At 40.1% G+C, this 12511-nt stretch overlaps 1 protein-coding gene across 1 annotated transcript; it reads left to right on the top strand.

Annotated features, from left to right (window-relative positions):
* The first annotated feature begins 4191 nt into the window (after nucleotides 1-4191).
* Nucleotides 4192-12299, top strand: LOC139357356 (tripartite motif-containing protein 43-like). The gene is made up of 7 exons (XM_071073965.1): nucleotides 4192-4252; nucleotides 6457-6871; nucleotides 7487-7582; nucleotides 8655-8885; nucleotides 9857-9879; nucleotides 10403-10500; nucleotides 11612-12299. Exons 2-7 carry the CDS (start codon nucleotides 6461-6463, stop codon nucleotides 12091-12093), a joined length of 1341 nt encoding a protein of 446 aa, XP_070930066.1. The 5' UTR covers nucleotides 4192-4252; nucleotides 6457-6460; the 3' UTR covers nucleotides 12094-12299.
* Nucleotides 12300-12511: the final 212 nt, after the last annotated feature.

Below are 12511 nucleotides of genomic sequence, written 5' to 3'. Positions count from 1 at the left end.
TTACTGATAATGTTAACAGTTGATTAATGCATAATTTATATGTTATATGTATACTGTATTTTTACAATAAGGATAGCTAAAGGAAAGAAAATGTTATCAAGAAAATCAAAAGAAAAATATATTTACTATTCATTAATGCAACAGTGAATACAATTAGTAGAAGCGTATCATTATAAAGGTTTTCATCTTCATCATCTTAATATTGAGTAAGCTGACAAGGAGGAGAAAAAGGAGGGGTTTCTGTCTCAGGGGTGGCAAAAACAGAAGAAACTCCAATTATAAGTGACTCACATAGTTCCAACCAGTGTTATTCAAGGATCAAGAGTATATGTAAGTCAAAAGTTTTAAAACTATATTCTCTTTCGTTTTCTAAATAAAATTAAACTACATTACAAAAAAAAAAAAAAAGGAAATTCCTGAGAATTTCAGGCAGGTAAACTGGGGAGGAGGGGTTGGCAACTATATACACGATCCATCATAGTATTGGAATTCCATAGAGTTCACGTATGCGATTTACAGATATATCATGAGAGAGGCAGTGCTTAGAGATGTAGCAGACAATAGGGTAGTTCAAGATGGGGCCTAAATGCATGGCTGAAGAATTTGTATTGATTATTTATTGATTCAAACATAAAATGAATACTGCTAAGAGAAAAGATGAAATGAAAGTACATATGCATTCTGAAAGGAGTACAGATTTCCTGATGGAAAAGTAAAAACAAACAATGTATTTTTTTTTTGAAAGGAGTCTCACTCTGTCGCCCAGGCTGGAGTGCAGTGGCGTGATCCCGGCTCACTGCAAGCTCCGCCTCCCGGGTACACGCCATTCTCCTGCCTCAGCTTCCTGAGTAGCTGAGACTACAGGCGCCCCACACCATGACTGGCTAATTTTTTGTATTTTTGTTTTAGTAGAGACGGGGTTTCACCATGTTAGCCAGGATGGTCTCGATCTCCTGACCTTGCAATCTGCCCGCCTGAGTCTCCCAAAGTGCTGGGATTACAGGCATGAACCATCGTGCCTGGACAAAAACAAATGCTATTAAGGAGTTTTCTAAGCACTAAGAAAGAAATCCAGTGGCTCTTTGTGAACACTTCTAAGTACTAAGAAATAAATCAAATAGCTCTGTCTGAAAGACAGAGAGAGAGATCATCAGCTTAATTATTCGTAAGTCATCCTGATTATTTAAAGGTGATATCTTTAAGGATATTACTTACTTTTTTCTTCAATATATCAAGTGCCTACTGTGTCTTAATAAGCATTCTAAGCCAATGCAGAAATGAAAAAAGGAGACAGATTTTCTTGCACCTAAAGAGCTAGTGAGGTTGTAGGGTGAGAAACACAAGTCAACAAGTCAAAATATAACATTCAAAAAGTGAAGCTGGCACAGTGACTCTGGCATGTAATACCAGCACTTCAGGATTCTGAAGCAGTAGGATCACTTGTGCTTAGGAGTTAGTTAGAGACCAGCCTCAGCAACAAAGTGAGAGCCCATCTCTAAGAAAAGATAAATAAAATTAGCTGGGTGTTTTGGCAAGTTCTGTGGTCTCCGATACCGGTTTAGGTGAAAGGATTGCTTGAACCTGGGAAGTCAAGGCTGCAGTGAGCTGATATTTCACCACACTTAGGCCTGGGTGATAGAGCAAGACCCCGTCTAGAAAAAAACAAAAAAACAAACAAACAAAAAAATATTTTTAATAGATTGGCACATTGTGATAAGTGCTTTAGGGAAAAATACAGCAGGAAAGGAAAAGAAAGAAAGTAGCATAGACAAAACTGAACTTTTAATATCTTATTCAGAAAAGATATAATATAGAATACCTGTCGGCAGATACCGAAGGGATACTAGAAACTAAAGCAGGTGGCTATTTCATGTATTTTGGCTTTTTCCTAGCTTTTTAGGAAGTGATAACTACATTAAAAATTTCTAAATCCAAACTGATTATTTCTCCACACCATATTTGCCCCCATTGTCTATTATGAAGCTTCTGATATGAAGGAGAAGGAATGAGAATAGAGAAAATTTAAGCCAGGCCTCAAGGCTGAGAGTAACTTATTTATGATCAGTAAAGTCTCATTATATGTATGGCAATTTAAACATGGTAGGTGAATTTTATTCTGTGTGAAAGGAATCAAAATCTTACTCTTAATACTGCAAGTAAATATGACAAGTGTATATGGAGACCAGAGACAAGTGCTCTGCTGCCTTTGGCACAGAACACAAGCAACACTTTTAAGTTTCATTTCTTGTTTCTGAATATAAGAGGAGGGGAGAATGTCTGTCTATTGACTTTGACAGTGCCCTCCTGCAAATACTCATCCCTCATTTCCCTTGTCTTAGAATTCTCTTGACCTGCCCCTCCTCCTTCATTTGATTGGCTCTGTGTACTTATGTTAGAATCAGAAGATCTGGGGGAAGTATGGCTTCTAAACCTGTACACTGAACTCTACCCATATCCAGTCCTGTGACCTTATAAACCTGCTCAACTGAATTTTCCTCCCTTGGAAACTCTCTTCCCACTGAGTTTCTCTCCTCTGCTCCTAAAACCAAATGGCATCTCCTGTCCTATCCCTGGATGGTTTAACCCAGGAAAACTCCTGGATGCCAGAAGAGTCAGACAAAGAAACAGGAGCCTTGTGGGTCCTGAGATTCTCAAAGATATAAAGGGGACATCCTGAAATCTAGAGTTTCTTCCTTGCCTTTTCCCTCCCTTACAGCTTCTGCTGCTCCTGAGAGCTTTACTCTATTTCTCATCCAGCTCAGACTGTTGCTGGACCTGATAGTTTTTGCATAGCCAAGGTGGTTCTAGAAGAACTCTTGTCTGCATGAGGTCTGCGCTGCTTTTCTGCAATCTGAAGCATGGTTTTCCACGACTACATGAAGATCTGGAGCCACTGGTAACTAGGCAGAGAATGTTCTCATGTGTCCAAATGGCATGTCACTCCTCTCCATAAGCAGTGGAATAAACGCATTCAGATGAAGCCCTGTCATCATTACTTTGTCAAGTAGAAATACATTTCTATTTGTAGCAGGACGAGCCGCAGACAAAGCTCCTCAGACACCGGATTAAAGAAGGAAGAGGTTTTTTATTTGGTCGGGAGCATCGGCAGACTCGCGTCTTAAGAGCCGAGCTCCTCGAGAAAGAAATACTTGGCCTTTTTAAAGGCTTACAACTTTAAGGGGTCCACATGAAAGGGTCGTGATAAATCGAGCAAGCGTGGGAAACGTGACTGGGGGCTACATGCCTCAGCTAACAAAAAGTTTTACAATGCTTTTTTCATACAGTGTCTGGAATTTACAGATAACACAAGTAGTTTAGGCCAGGGGTTGATGTTATTATTATTACTTTGTTTAACTCCTAGGGCCGCGTGGTGGTGCCAAGGTTGTCTGGCTATTTATCTTACTTTTGTTTCTTTCTCACTTTCCTCCTGTCTTGTGAACTAGGCAAGGTAGGGGGAGGAGGGCAGCAGGAGTAGTAGTGGTCTCCTTCCTTAAATTTACCTTGGAGCAACATGTCCTACACTATCTTGGCCCAGGGACGTCCCTGAGATGGAACTTTCTAGACTTTCTCTCCATTACCCCTTGAGTTGAGTTGGGCAGTGCCAGGTAATATAGGAGGGAATCCTCCATCCTGTGGTTGTTGAGAGACCCTTGGAAGGCTTCATCCGGAGCATGAGGAGCAGGAGAAATATCCCTTCTGGAATGGAGGCCAACGGTGTTCTTAGATTAAATTTTTACGTTACAATAAAAAATCAATTGGCTGGGTGTGGTGGCTCACGCCTGTAATCCCAGCACTTTTGTAGGCTGAGGCGGGCGGATCACTTGAGGTCAGGAGTTCCAGACGCATCTGGCAAACATGGTGAAACCCCCTCTCGACTAAAACTGAAAAAACAAACAAACAAACAGACAAAAAATTAGCCAGTAACAGAGCCAGAATCCTTTCAAAAAATATATATATATATATAAATAAAAATAAAATTTCTATTTTGAAGAAACTTAATCATCTATGTTAACACCCACCTACGCCCTGTGAAATGCAATCAATTGGAAGAAAGGGGTGTGGTCTTCAGAGAGTCATAAAAGGATACTTCAGGAGCCAAGCTCATTCTTCTCCAGAGCCCACAGAGCAACTTTGCAACTGGCCTTGGAGACTTCCAAAAGCTACCGACTCTGCACTGTGAGACTCTCATCCCTGAGTGGAATCCATCATATTCGACAGCAAGCTTTGGTGAGAACATAGATACATTTCTGAGGTAAGTACACAAATTCCAGAGTAGGAGCTACTATTAGGTTACAAACCAAAACAAAATTTGGGGACTTTATCTGCAAACTTAGATTATTTTTAATGCAATGATCTCATTTTCTGAGTTTTTTTTTTTTTTTTTTTTTTTTTTTGAGACGGAGTCTCGCTCTGTCGCCCAGGCTGGAGTGCAGTGGCCGGATCTCGGCTCACTGCAAGCTCCGCCTCCCGGGTTCACGCCATTCTCCTGCCTTAGCCTCCCGAGTAGCTGGGACTACAGGCGCCCGCCACCTCGCCCGGCTAGTTTTTTGTATTTTTTAGTAGAGACGGGGTTTCACCGTGTTAGCCAGGATGGTCTCGATCTCCTGACCTCGTGATCCGCCCGTCTCGGCCTCCCAAAGTGCTGGGATTACAGGCTTGAGCCACCGCGCCTGGCCTCATTTTCTGAGTTTTAAAAATGGTTCCATTTCTTTTTTAAAATTACATTAAACATAATCCATAGGTTTATGGATTAAACGTGGGCCACCATGTTCAGCTATTTATCTATTTTAATTAATTAATTAATTAATCTATTTTGAGATGGAATCATGCTCTATTGCCAGGCTGGAGTGCAGTGGCGCCATCTCGGCTCACTGCAACCTCTGCCTTCCAGGTTCAAATGATTCTTCAGCCTCAGCCTCCAGAATAGCTGGGACTCTAGGCGCCTGCCACCACGCCCATCTAATTTGTGTATTTTTTTAAATAGAGACGGGGTTTCTTTATGTTGGCCAGGATGGTCTCGATCTCTTGATCTTGTGATCTGCCCACCTCTGCCTTCTAAAGTGCTAGGGTTACAGGCGTGAGCGACGGCGCTGGGCCTATTTTTTAAAATTTATATAAGTATTTTTAGAGACAGAATGATCTAGACATTTTGCTTTGTCGCCAGTCTAGAGCTCCTGAGCTCAAAAAACCTGCCTGACTTGGCCTCCCAAAATTCTGGGATTACAGGCTGGAGTCACTTTGCCTGGCCTAGGTTTTTATTTTTATTTTAGCAAAACATACATTCATTTAAAACGCTGAGTTAATGTCTAGTGCCAATGTTTTATTTGTATTATTTTCTTTTTGGAGACGGAGTCTTGCTCTGTCGCCCAGGCTGGAGTGCTGTGGCGCCACCTTGGCTCACTGCAAGCTCCGCCTCCCGGGTTCACGCCATTCTCCCGCCTCAGCCTCCTGAGTAGCTGGGACTACAGCTACTGGTGCCCGCTACCACTCCTGGCTAATTTTTTGTATTTTTTAGAAGAGACAGGATTTCACCATGTGAGCCTGGATGGTCTCCATCTCCTGATCTCGTGATCCACCCGCCTCGGCCGCCTCGGCCTCCCAAAGTGCTCGGAATACAGGCGTGAGCCACCGTGCCGGGCCTCTAGCGCCTATTATTATTGCATAATACTAACTATTTTTCTGACTGTGTGAAAGAGTGATGATAATGCTTCAATTATCATTATCTTTCTGTAAATTTAATTATCTGTCTTTTAAGGATGTTGTAATATTAACCAGTATATCCCCAAATTAACAGACAGTGCAGGAACAGTAAACATGCCAGAAAGTTTTTGTTGATTGAATTAACATAGCAGCCTAGAAGAACAATGATTCTTAGCTTTAGATTGGAGAGGTACCTTACCTTGATTTGACTGTTTTACCTTGGAGAGTAAAGGCTAGCTTTTTCTGATTTGGAGAAAGGTGTGAGTTCTGCTCTAACTTTTTCAAGCAGGGTCCTTCTGGAAAAGTCATTATAGATGGTTGTTGTAGTTAAAGAAAATAATGAGAGTAGAAGAGTTTAGTGAGCTTTCCTTCTCTAAACCAATCACTGGCAATTAAGAGTGTTACTGATTTTCAGATTATTCAGACTCACCTCTTGAGAGTATAGGTTGATGAAACCCTTGAACCCTAAGCAATTTGGTGGACACTAACACCTCAGAAAATCTGACATTCTTCTATGCAAGAAAGTAGAGTTTGGAAAGCCGGACATGTGTCGATTGGAGAACGGTTGTTTTTTCTAGAGGTTGATGTCTCTTTGTGCCTTAGTTTTCCATTTTTCCTATTTCTGTCATTGCAAATTAAATCCTATACTTCTCTAGAAAAAAAGGATATTATTCAATCACAACCTGATTCAAACTTTGCTTGGATCTTTGTCTCTTCAGGGTAGGAGAATAAATTCTTGTGGTTTTCTTTCCTTAGGAAAATGGACTCAGACTTCTCACATGCCTTCCAGAAGGAACTCATCTGTGTCATCTGTTCGAACTACCTGGTAGACCCTGTCACCATCTGCTGTGGGCACAGCTTCTGTAGGCCCTGTCTCTGCATTTCCTGGGAAGAAGCCCAAAGTCCTGCCAACTGCCCTGCATGCCGCGAACCATCACGGAAACAGGACTTCAAAACCAATATTCTTCTGAAGAATTTAGTGACCATCGCGAGAAAAGCCAGTCTCTGGCAATTCCTGAGCTCTGAGAAACAAATATGTGGGACCCATAGGGAAACAAAGAAGATGTTCTGTGACGTGGAAAAGAGTCTGCTCTGTTTGCTGTGCTCCAACTCTCAGGAGCACGGCTCTCACAAACACTATCCCATTGAAGGGGCCGCTGAGGAACACCGGGTAAGAGATAGCTCTGCAATCACCTGAAAGCTGGAGGGTGGCAGAGTTAAAGAGATTAGAAGGACGATGAGAATCATCATGGTGATTACTCTCTTCTTTACTGAGTGCCAGGTGCTGTTCTTGGTATCAATTATGACATTTGGATAAAATGTGCAACTCTACGTTCCTTCATGGAGCTTGCACCCAAAAAGAGACTGATTAAGTAAATGTTCTTATTATTGACTCTACAGTTCAATGCTAAAGGCATTGAAAAGCAACCAAAACTACAAGTGCAAAGAAACGTATTTTTGAAATATATTTATATTACTGGACAAACGAGTATGGGGATAGCACACTACAAAATCAGGGGGCTAGCATAGTGGGTTCTGAAGCAGGATGTTTCACTGAACATTAGCCAGGTTACAGGAAATCTTGACTCTTCAGTTTTCTAAACTGTTCTATATTCTGAAACCTCAGAACTGAAAATATCAATTGAGGATGAGCAGTGAAAAAATTGTTTTTTTCCCTTCTCTCTAATGTATTTATATATTACATCCCTTGCCTGCGTATATCATTCAGAGTGTGGAATCTATGGTATTTGACTTTCTGTTTTTTAACCTCATAATTCTTTTGCAGGAGAAGCTCTTAGAGCAAATGAGGATTTTATGGAAAAAGATTCAAGAAAATCAGAGAAATCTAAATGAGGAGAGAAGAACAGCCCTCCTCTGGAGGGTAAGTATGAGACCGTGAGTCCTCACAACCAGCTTGAGACAGGCATGCTGACAACATTTATATTAGCAACTTGAGTTGAAATTCTCATATGCCAGATTTTGTCCTGTGTTTATTCATAGGCTGGAAAACAAGCAGACTCTTCAATATAATGCTTGTTCAGGTTTTTTGGAAATGTTCTTCAGATAAGTTAAAAAGAAATATAAATTCGGAAGGGCAAGTATGTGCTTAAAATTAATAAGTATTTCAGGCAGAGTTTTCTGAATAAGATGAATTATGTAATATTAATTACATAGTACATAATTGAGAAATAAAGGTATTTAATGTTGAATATGATGTTGGCCAGTGGGAAGAAATCAGGTAGGAACAGTCATTTAAGAAATGTGCCTGTGCTGGTGAAGTCTGATAGCAAAGGACCCAGATGATACCAGTTCATGTAGGAGAAAATGTAACATGATGAAAAGCTGAGGAGAAGGCGTAAAAAATGACTAGGGGAGTGAGAGAATAACTATGTCAATATGAGAGGAGAGACACAATGGAATGGAGATTCATGTTCTTAGAATGGCAGGGCAATACAGAGCCTATGGCTTTTGACAGAAGAAAGATAGGAGACAGAAAAGAGGTAGTCAGTTTGAGAGTTGGGGGTTACATTTTTTACTAAGATCCTTTTTGTGTGATGGCTTCTGATTCTGGTTATAATATACTAAAATCATTTCTACTGACAGTGATTGTTTAGTCTGTGAAGTACAGAGATTGAAACAACAAACTAATTGAGTAACAAAGATTATATATATTATCCATGACAATTTGACAATCAATCATAAATTTTACTTGTTTTCTAATGGTATTTCAGATTTAAGAGGACATATATTTAAACATTTAAATCTAAAGCGCTATTTTGCAAGTGTTCGGGAATTGATGAATTACATAAATTTTGAAGGAAGATCTTGTTTAAGTCATCACACTGTTTGTAAATAATGGAAAATAAAAGAAGAAATGAGGAGGAAGAATTTGTGGGTTCTGTGAGGTGGAAGTAGGCCTGGGTATGTAACCTACAAAATCCATGTCTCTACAGGGCGATGTGGTTTTACGGGCACAGATGATCAGGAGTGAGTATAGGAAGCTGCATCCAGTTCTCCATAGGGAAGAAAAACAACATCTAGAAAGACTGAACAAGGAGTACCAAGAGATTTTTCAGCAACTCCAGAGAAGTTGGGTCAACATGGATCAAAAGAGTAAACACTTGAAAGAAATGTATCAGGAACTAATGAAAATGTGTCATAAACCAGATGTGGAGCTGCTCCAGGTAAGAATGGAGGATGCCCCTTGAGATACTTTCTATTAGCTGCCCTTTACATCTTTGCCTTCCATTGGGTACCCAAGACATTATTTCTTCTTCTGCCACATTGATGGTGAGAGCCATATAGAGATAAACGATAACTGCTAACCTAATCATGGAAGTAAACCTTTATGGAATTGTGCAACTAGATTTCCATAGATCATTTTCTACCACAGGCTTCCTCCTCCAGCACATTTCATTAAAACTGTGGAAGAAAAAATTTCATGTGAAAATTCACTTTAGTCTCCAATGGATAATCCATAGAAATTATGGAAAAACTAACATTTCTTTCTTCCTCCTATTGGGAAGTCCTAGGTTTGAAATGCTCTTAATTTCAGCCGTATTAACCTTTGGGGACTAGGCCTGAAAAAGACTAGATTGTAGACAGCTGCAGCAATGCACAGTCACTACTCACACCTTTCTCTCTCATGCAAATTTAGGGTCCTGAATTTATCAGAAATTGATTCTGTCAGTAGGTCTTACTGGTATAATTGCTAGAGATGAGAATACATTGTAAAAGAGTTGCAGTGATAGTATATGGTAATTCTAAAGTTTTCAAAACCTAAAGACCCGATGGGCAGAATTTTTGTTTGTTTGTTTTGAGAGAGAGTCTTCTTCTGTAACCCAGACCGAAGTCAGTGGCCCAATGTCAGTTCACTGCAACTTCTGCCTCCTTGGTTCAAGTCATTCTCCTGCTTCAGCCTCCCGAGTAGCTGGGACTACAGGCATGCACCACCACATCCAGCTAATTTGTTTGTATTTTTAGTAGAGATGGGTTTTTGCCATGTTGTCCAGGCTAGTCTGGAAATCCTGACCTCAGGTGATCCACCCACCTTGGCCTCCCAAAGTGCTGGGATTACAGGTGTGAGCCACCTCACCCAACAAGAATAACAACTTTCTAAAGAAGTCACTTTTTCTTTCTTTCTCTCTCCCTACAGGATTTGGGAGACATCATGGCAAGGTATGTTTTTGGCCATCAGTGCAAGCTGGAGCACAAGGCGTGCTATGAAAACATCAAGCTGTTTCCAACAAAGTGAAAACATAATTTACTAACACCATAATGTGCCAGTGTGATGGTGTGTGTATGTGTGTGTACTCATGCGTTTGTGTGGTATGTTGAATATCACCTATGCATTTTATCAGACATTAACCTTTTCTTACTTTCCCAAGTGACTCTGGGAGTTATGTTTTGAATAGTTCAATGCAGAAGTTGCTAGAATACAATTGCCTGTTTTTAGGATTCAGAATCCTAATTAGAGATAAACTATTTGGTGGCAGATAGGGATAGAGGCATTTATCTTTCAGTGGCAGTAGGTTAGAAATGGAGTGAATAGTTAGAAAGATTCCCTAAGAGCCACAAACCCATCCTAGGATTGTGAAGGTACATTACCATATCAGAAGTGGATTTGAATGAAGCATTTTCTGTTGGAATCTATTAAACACAGACATGGGAAACTTAACCAACTCAACCAACTTCCTTGCAGGAGTGAGTCTGTGCTGCTGCACATGCCGCAGCCTGTCAATCCAGAGCTCACTCTAGGGCCCATCACTGGACTGGTGGACAGGCTCAACCGCTTCCGAGGTGAGTGTCGCCCTCTTGGTGGGATCAACATGCAATGCCTTCATTTATGGTTTTCTATAGGCAGCTTTACCAGTGTAATCATCTTTCATCTAGAAGAAGAGAATAGTCTGTGAATAGGTATTTCTATTTATAGTTTCACTATCATCAAACTGACCAGAATAAATAAAATCTGGTGAAATGTAATAGGAATCAGCCACATAACAAATTTCTTAGAAAAATAAAACATGCAGAAGGGCCCTTTAGGACTTTAGGAAGCATTCCCTGATACAATTTCATGTATACAATTATTACATGAAATATGCAGAACTAAATTAATTGAGGACATTTCAATTTCAAATTTAGTGCAGTTAACAACTGATTTGAGTGACAGTGTTTTTTAAAATACATTTCAGGTGAAGATTCACAGCATTTATAATTTTAGTCACGTTTTTAATCAACAAAAGCATACATGAGTAACTTATATAACAGCGCAAAAACTGAGAATCTGTGAAGCATAGAAACGTGATTTAGTGGTTGATGAGGCCTTAGATAGAACTCCAGGATAGATCATGATAAATCTAGCAGACGAAAGAAGGCTGTGTCTGAATCTGACATGAAAGTCAGATAATTCTTGCAAGGAATCTGCACTTTTCAGAAGGCAGATTCAGATTTTCTCTTTAAGTATGAATTTGCTAGCTTCAGTGACAGATTATAATATTTCTGGCAAAATGGTAACTTTTTATTTGGGTCTAGGAATGCTCCCCACCTCATCTCCCGTCCCCAGCCTCCTGCTCTGCCCTGACAGAGAAGAGGCAATGGAGGTTAATTTTATTGCTATGGACTTGGCTGCAGGGCAAGAGCTTCCAGTTTTTCAGTTGTTACGAAAGGTCGCTCAACTAGACATAGACATGACCTTCTTCCCCTTTATACTTTTTGAGTTTATAGAAATTGTGGTCATTGTAGTTTAGCTAATTACTTGTACAGATATACTAACACCCTTTGATTCTAACATTTTTCCAGACAGAAGTTTCTTTCTAATCTTGACCTGTGTTTTCTAGTGAGAGTCTCTTTCTTATCTGAACATGAGAATTTATAAACTACTTTTCACTTGAACATTCTCTTTTTTCTACAGTGGAAATTGCCTTCACTTGGGAAGTAACCAATCACAATATCAGGCTGTTTGGGGATGTGAGAAGATTGATGTTTAGACGTGGATCTTTGAATTCTGACAGATCTGACTATTTTGCTGCATGGGGAACCTGGGTCTTCTCCTCTGGGAAACACTACTGGGAGCTGGATGTGGACAGCTCTTGGGACTGGGCTCTGGGAGTCTGTAAGGACTCCTGGATGAGGAAGAATAGCACAATGGTTACATCTAAGGACATATTTCTTCTTTTGTGCGTGAAGGTGGATAATCGTTTCAGTCTCTTGACCACCTCCCCATTGTTTCCTCACTATGTAGAGAAACCTCTGGGCCGGGTTGGTGTGTTTCTTGATTTTGAAGCTGGAAGTGTGAGTTTTTTGAATGTCACCAGGAGTTCCCTCATATGGAGTTACCCGGCTGGCTCCTTAAATTTTCCTGTCAGGCCTTTCTTTTCCACTGGCCACAGATGATCAGGATTAAGAACCCTGACTGTTTGGTAACTCCATATACAAGGGATCCCTTCACTGTTGATACAAAGAAATCATACTGTTCAGGCTTTTATCTATGTTAGTGTCACTTCATTTTGTTGCTATTAAATAGAAAATATGTAAAATGCAAAACCTTTTTGTACATTTTCTTACAATTAAAATAATCTCCTATGGCCCATTTCCTAAAATATGTATTGTGATTTTCATGTGTTTGTGAATTTATTGGATGCAATTCTGGAAATATGTGGGTGTATGTTTCCAACTTAATGATCTCATGCAGGAACTAAATTTGCACATCACAGACTGACAGGATTTTGTACAATGCACTTGTAAGTGTGAACGTTCCCTCCTATTAATACAGTAAATTCTACACCTCATCACTTTAGGGGGAAAGATGTAC

Source organism: Macaca nemestrina, chromosome 12 (genome assembly GCF_043159975.1).
Source record: "Macaca nemestrina isolate mMacNem1 chromosome 12, mMacNem.hap1, whole genome shotgun sequence".
Lineage (NCBI taxonomy): Eukaryota > Metazoa > Chordata > Mammalia > Primates > Cercopithecidae > Macaca > Macaca nemestrina.
The sequence above is the reverse complement of the archived record's forward strand: the minus strand, read 5'-3'. Positions and strand labels throughout refer to the sequence as shown.

Coding starts and splice junctions, on each gene's coding strand:
- LOC139357356 (XM_071073965.1), top strand. CDS start 6,461: ATGGACTCAGACTTCTCACATGCCTTCCAGAAGGAACTCATCTGTGTC. Junction 8,886..9,856: donor CAGATGTGGAGCTGCTCCAG/GTAAGAATGGAG, acceptor CTCTCCCTACAG/GATTTGGGAGACATCATGGC. Junction 9,880..10,402: donor TTGGGAGACATCATGGCAAG/GTATGTTTTTGG, acceptor ACTTCCTTGCAG/GAGTGAGTCTGTGCTGCTGC.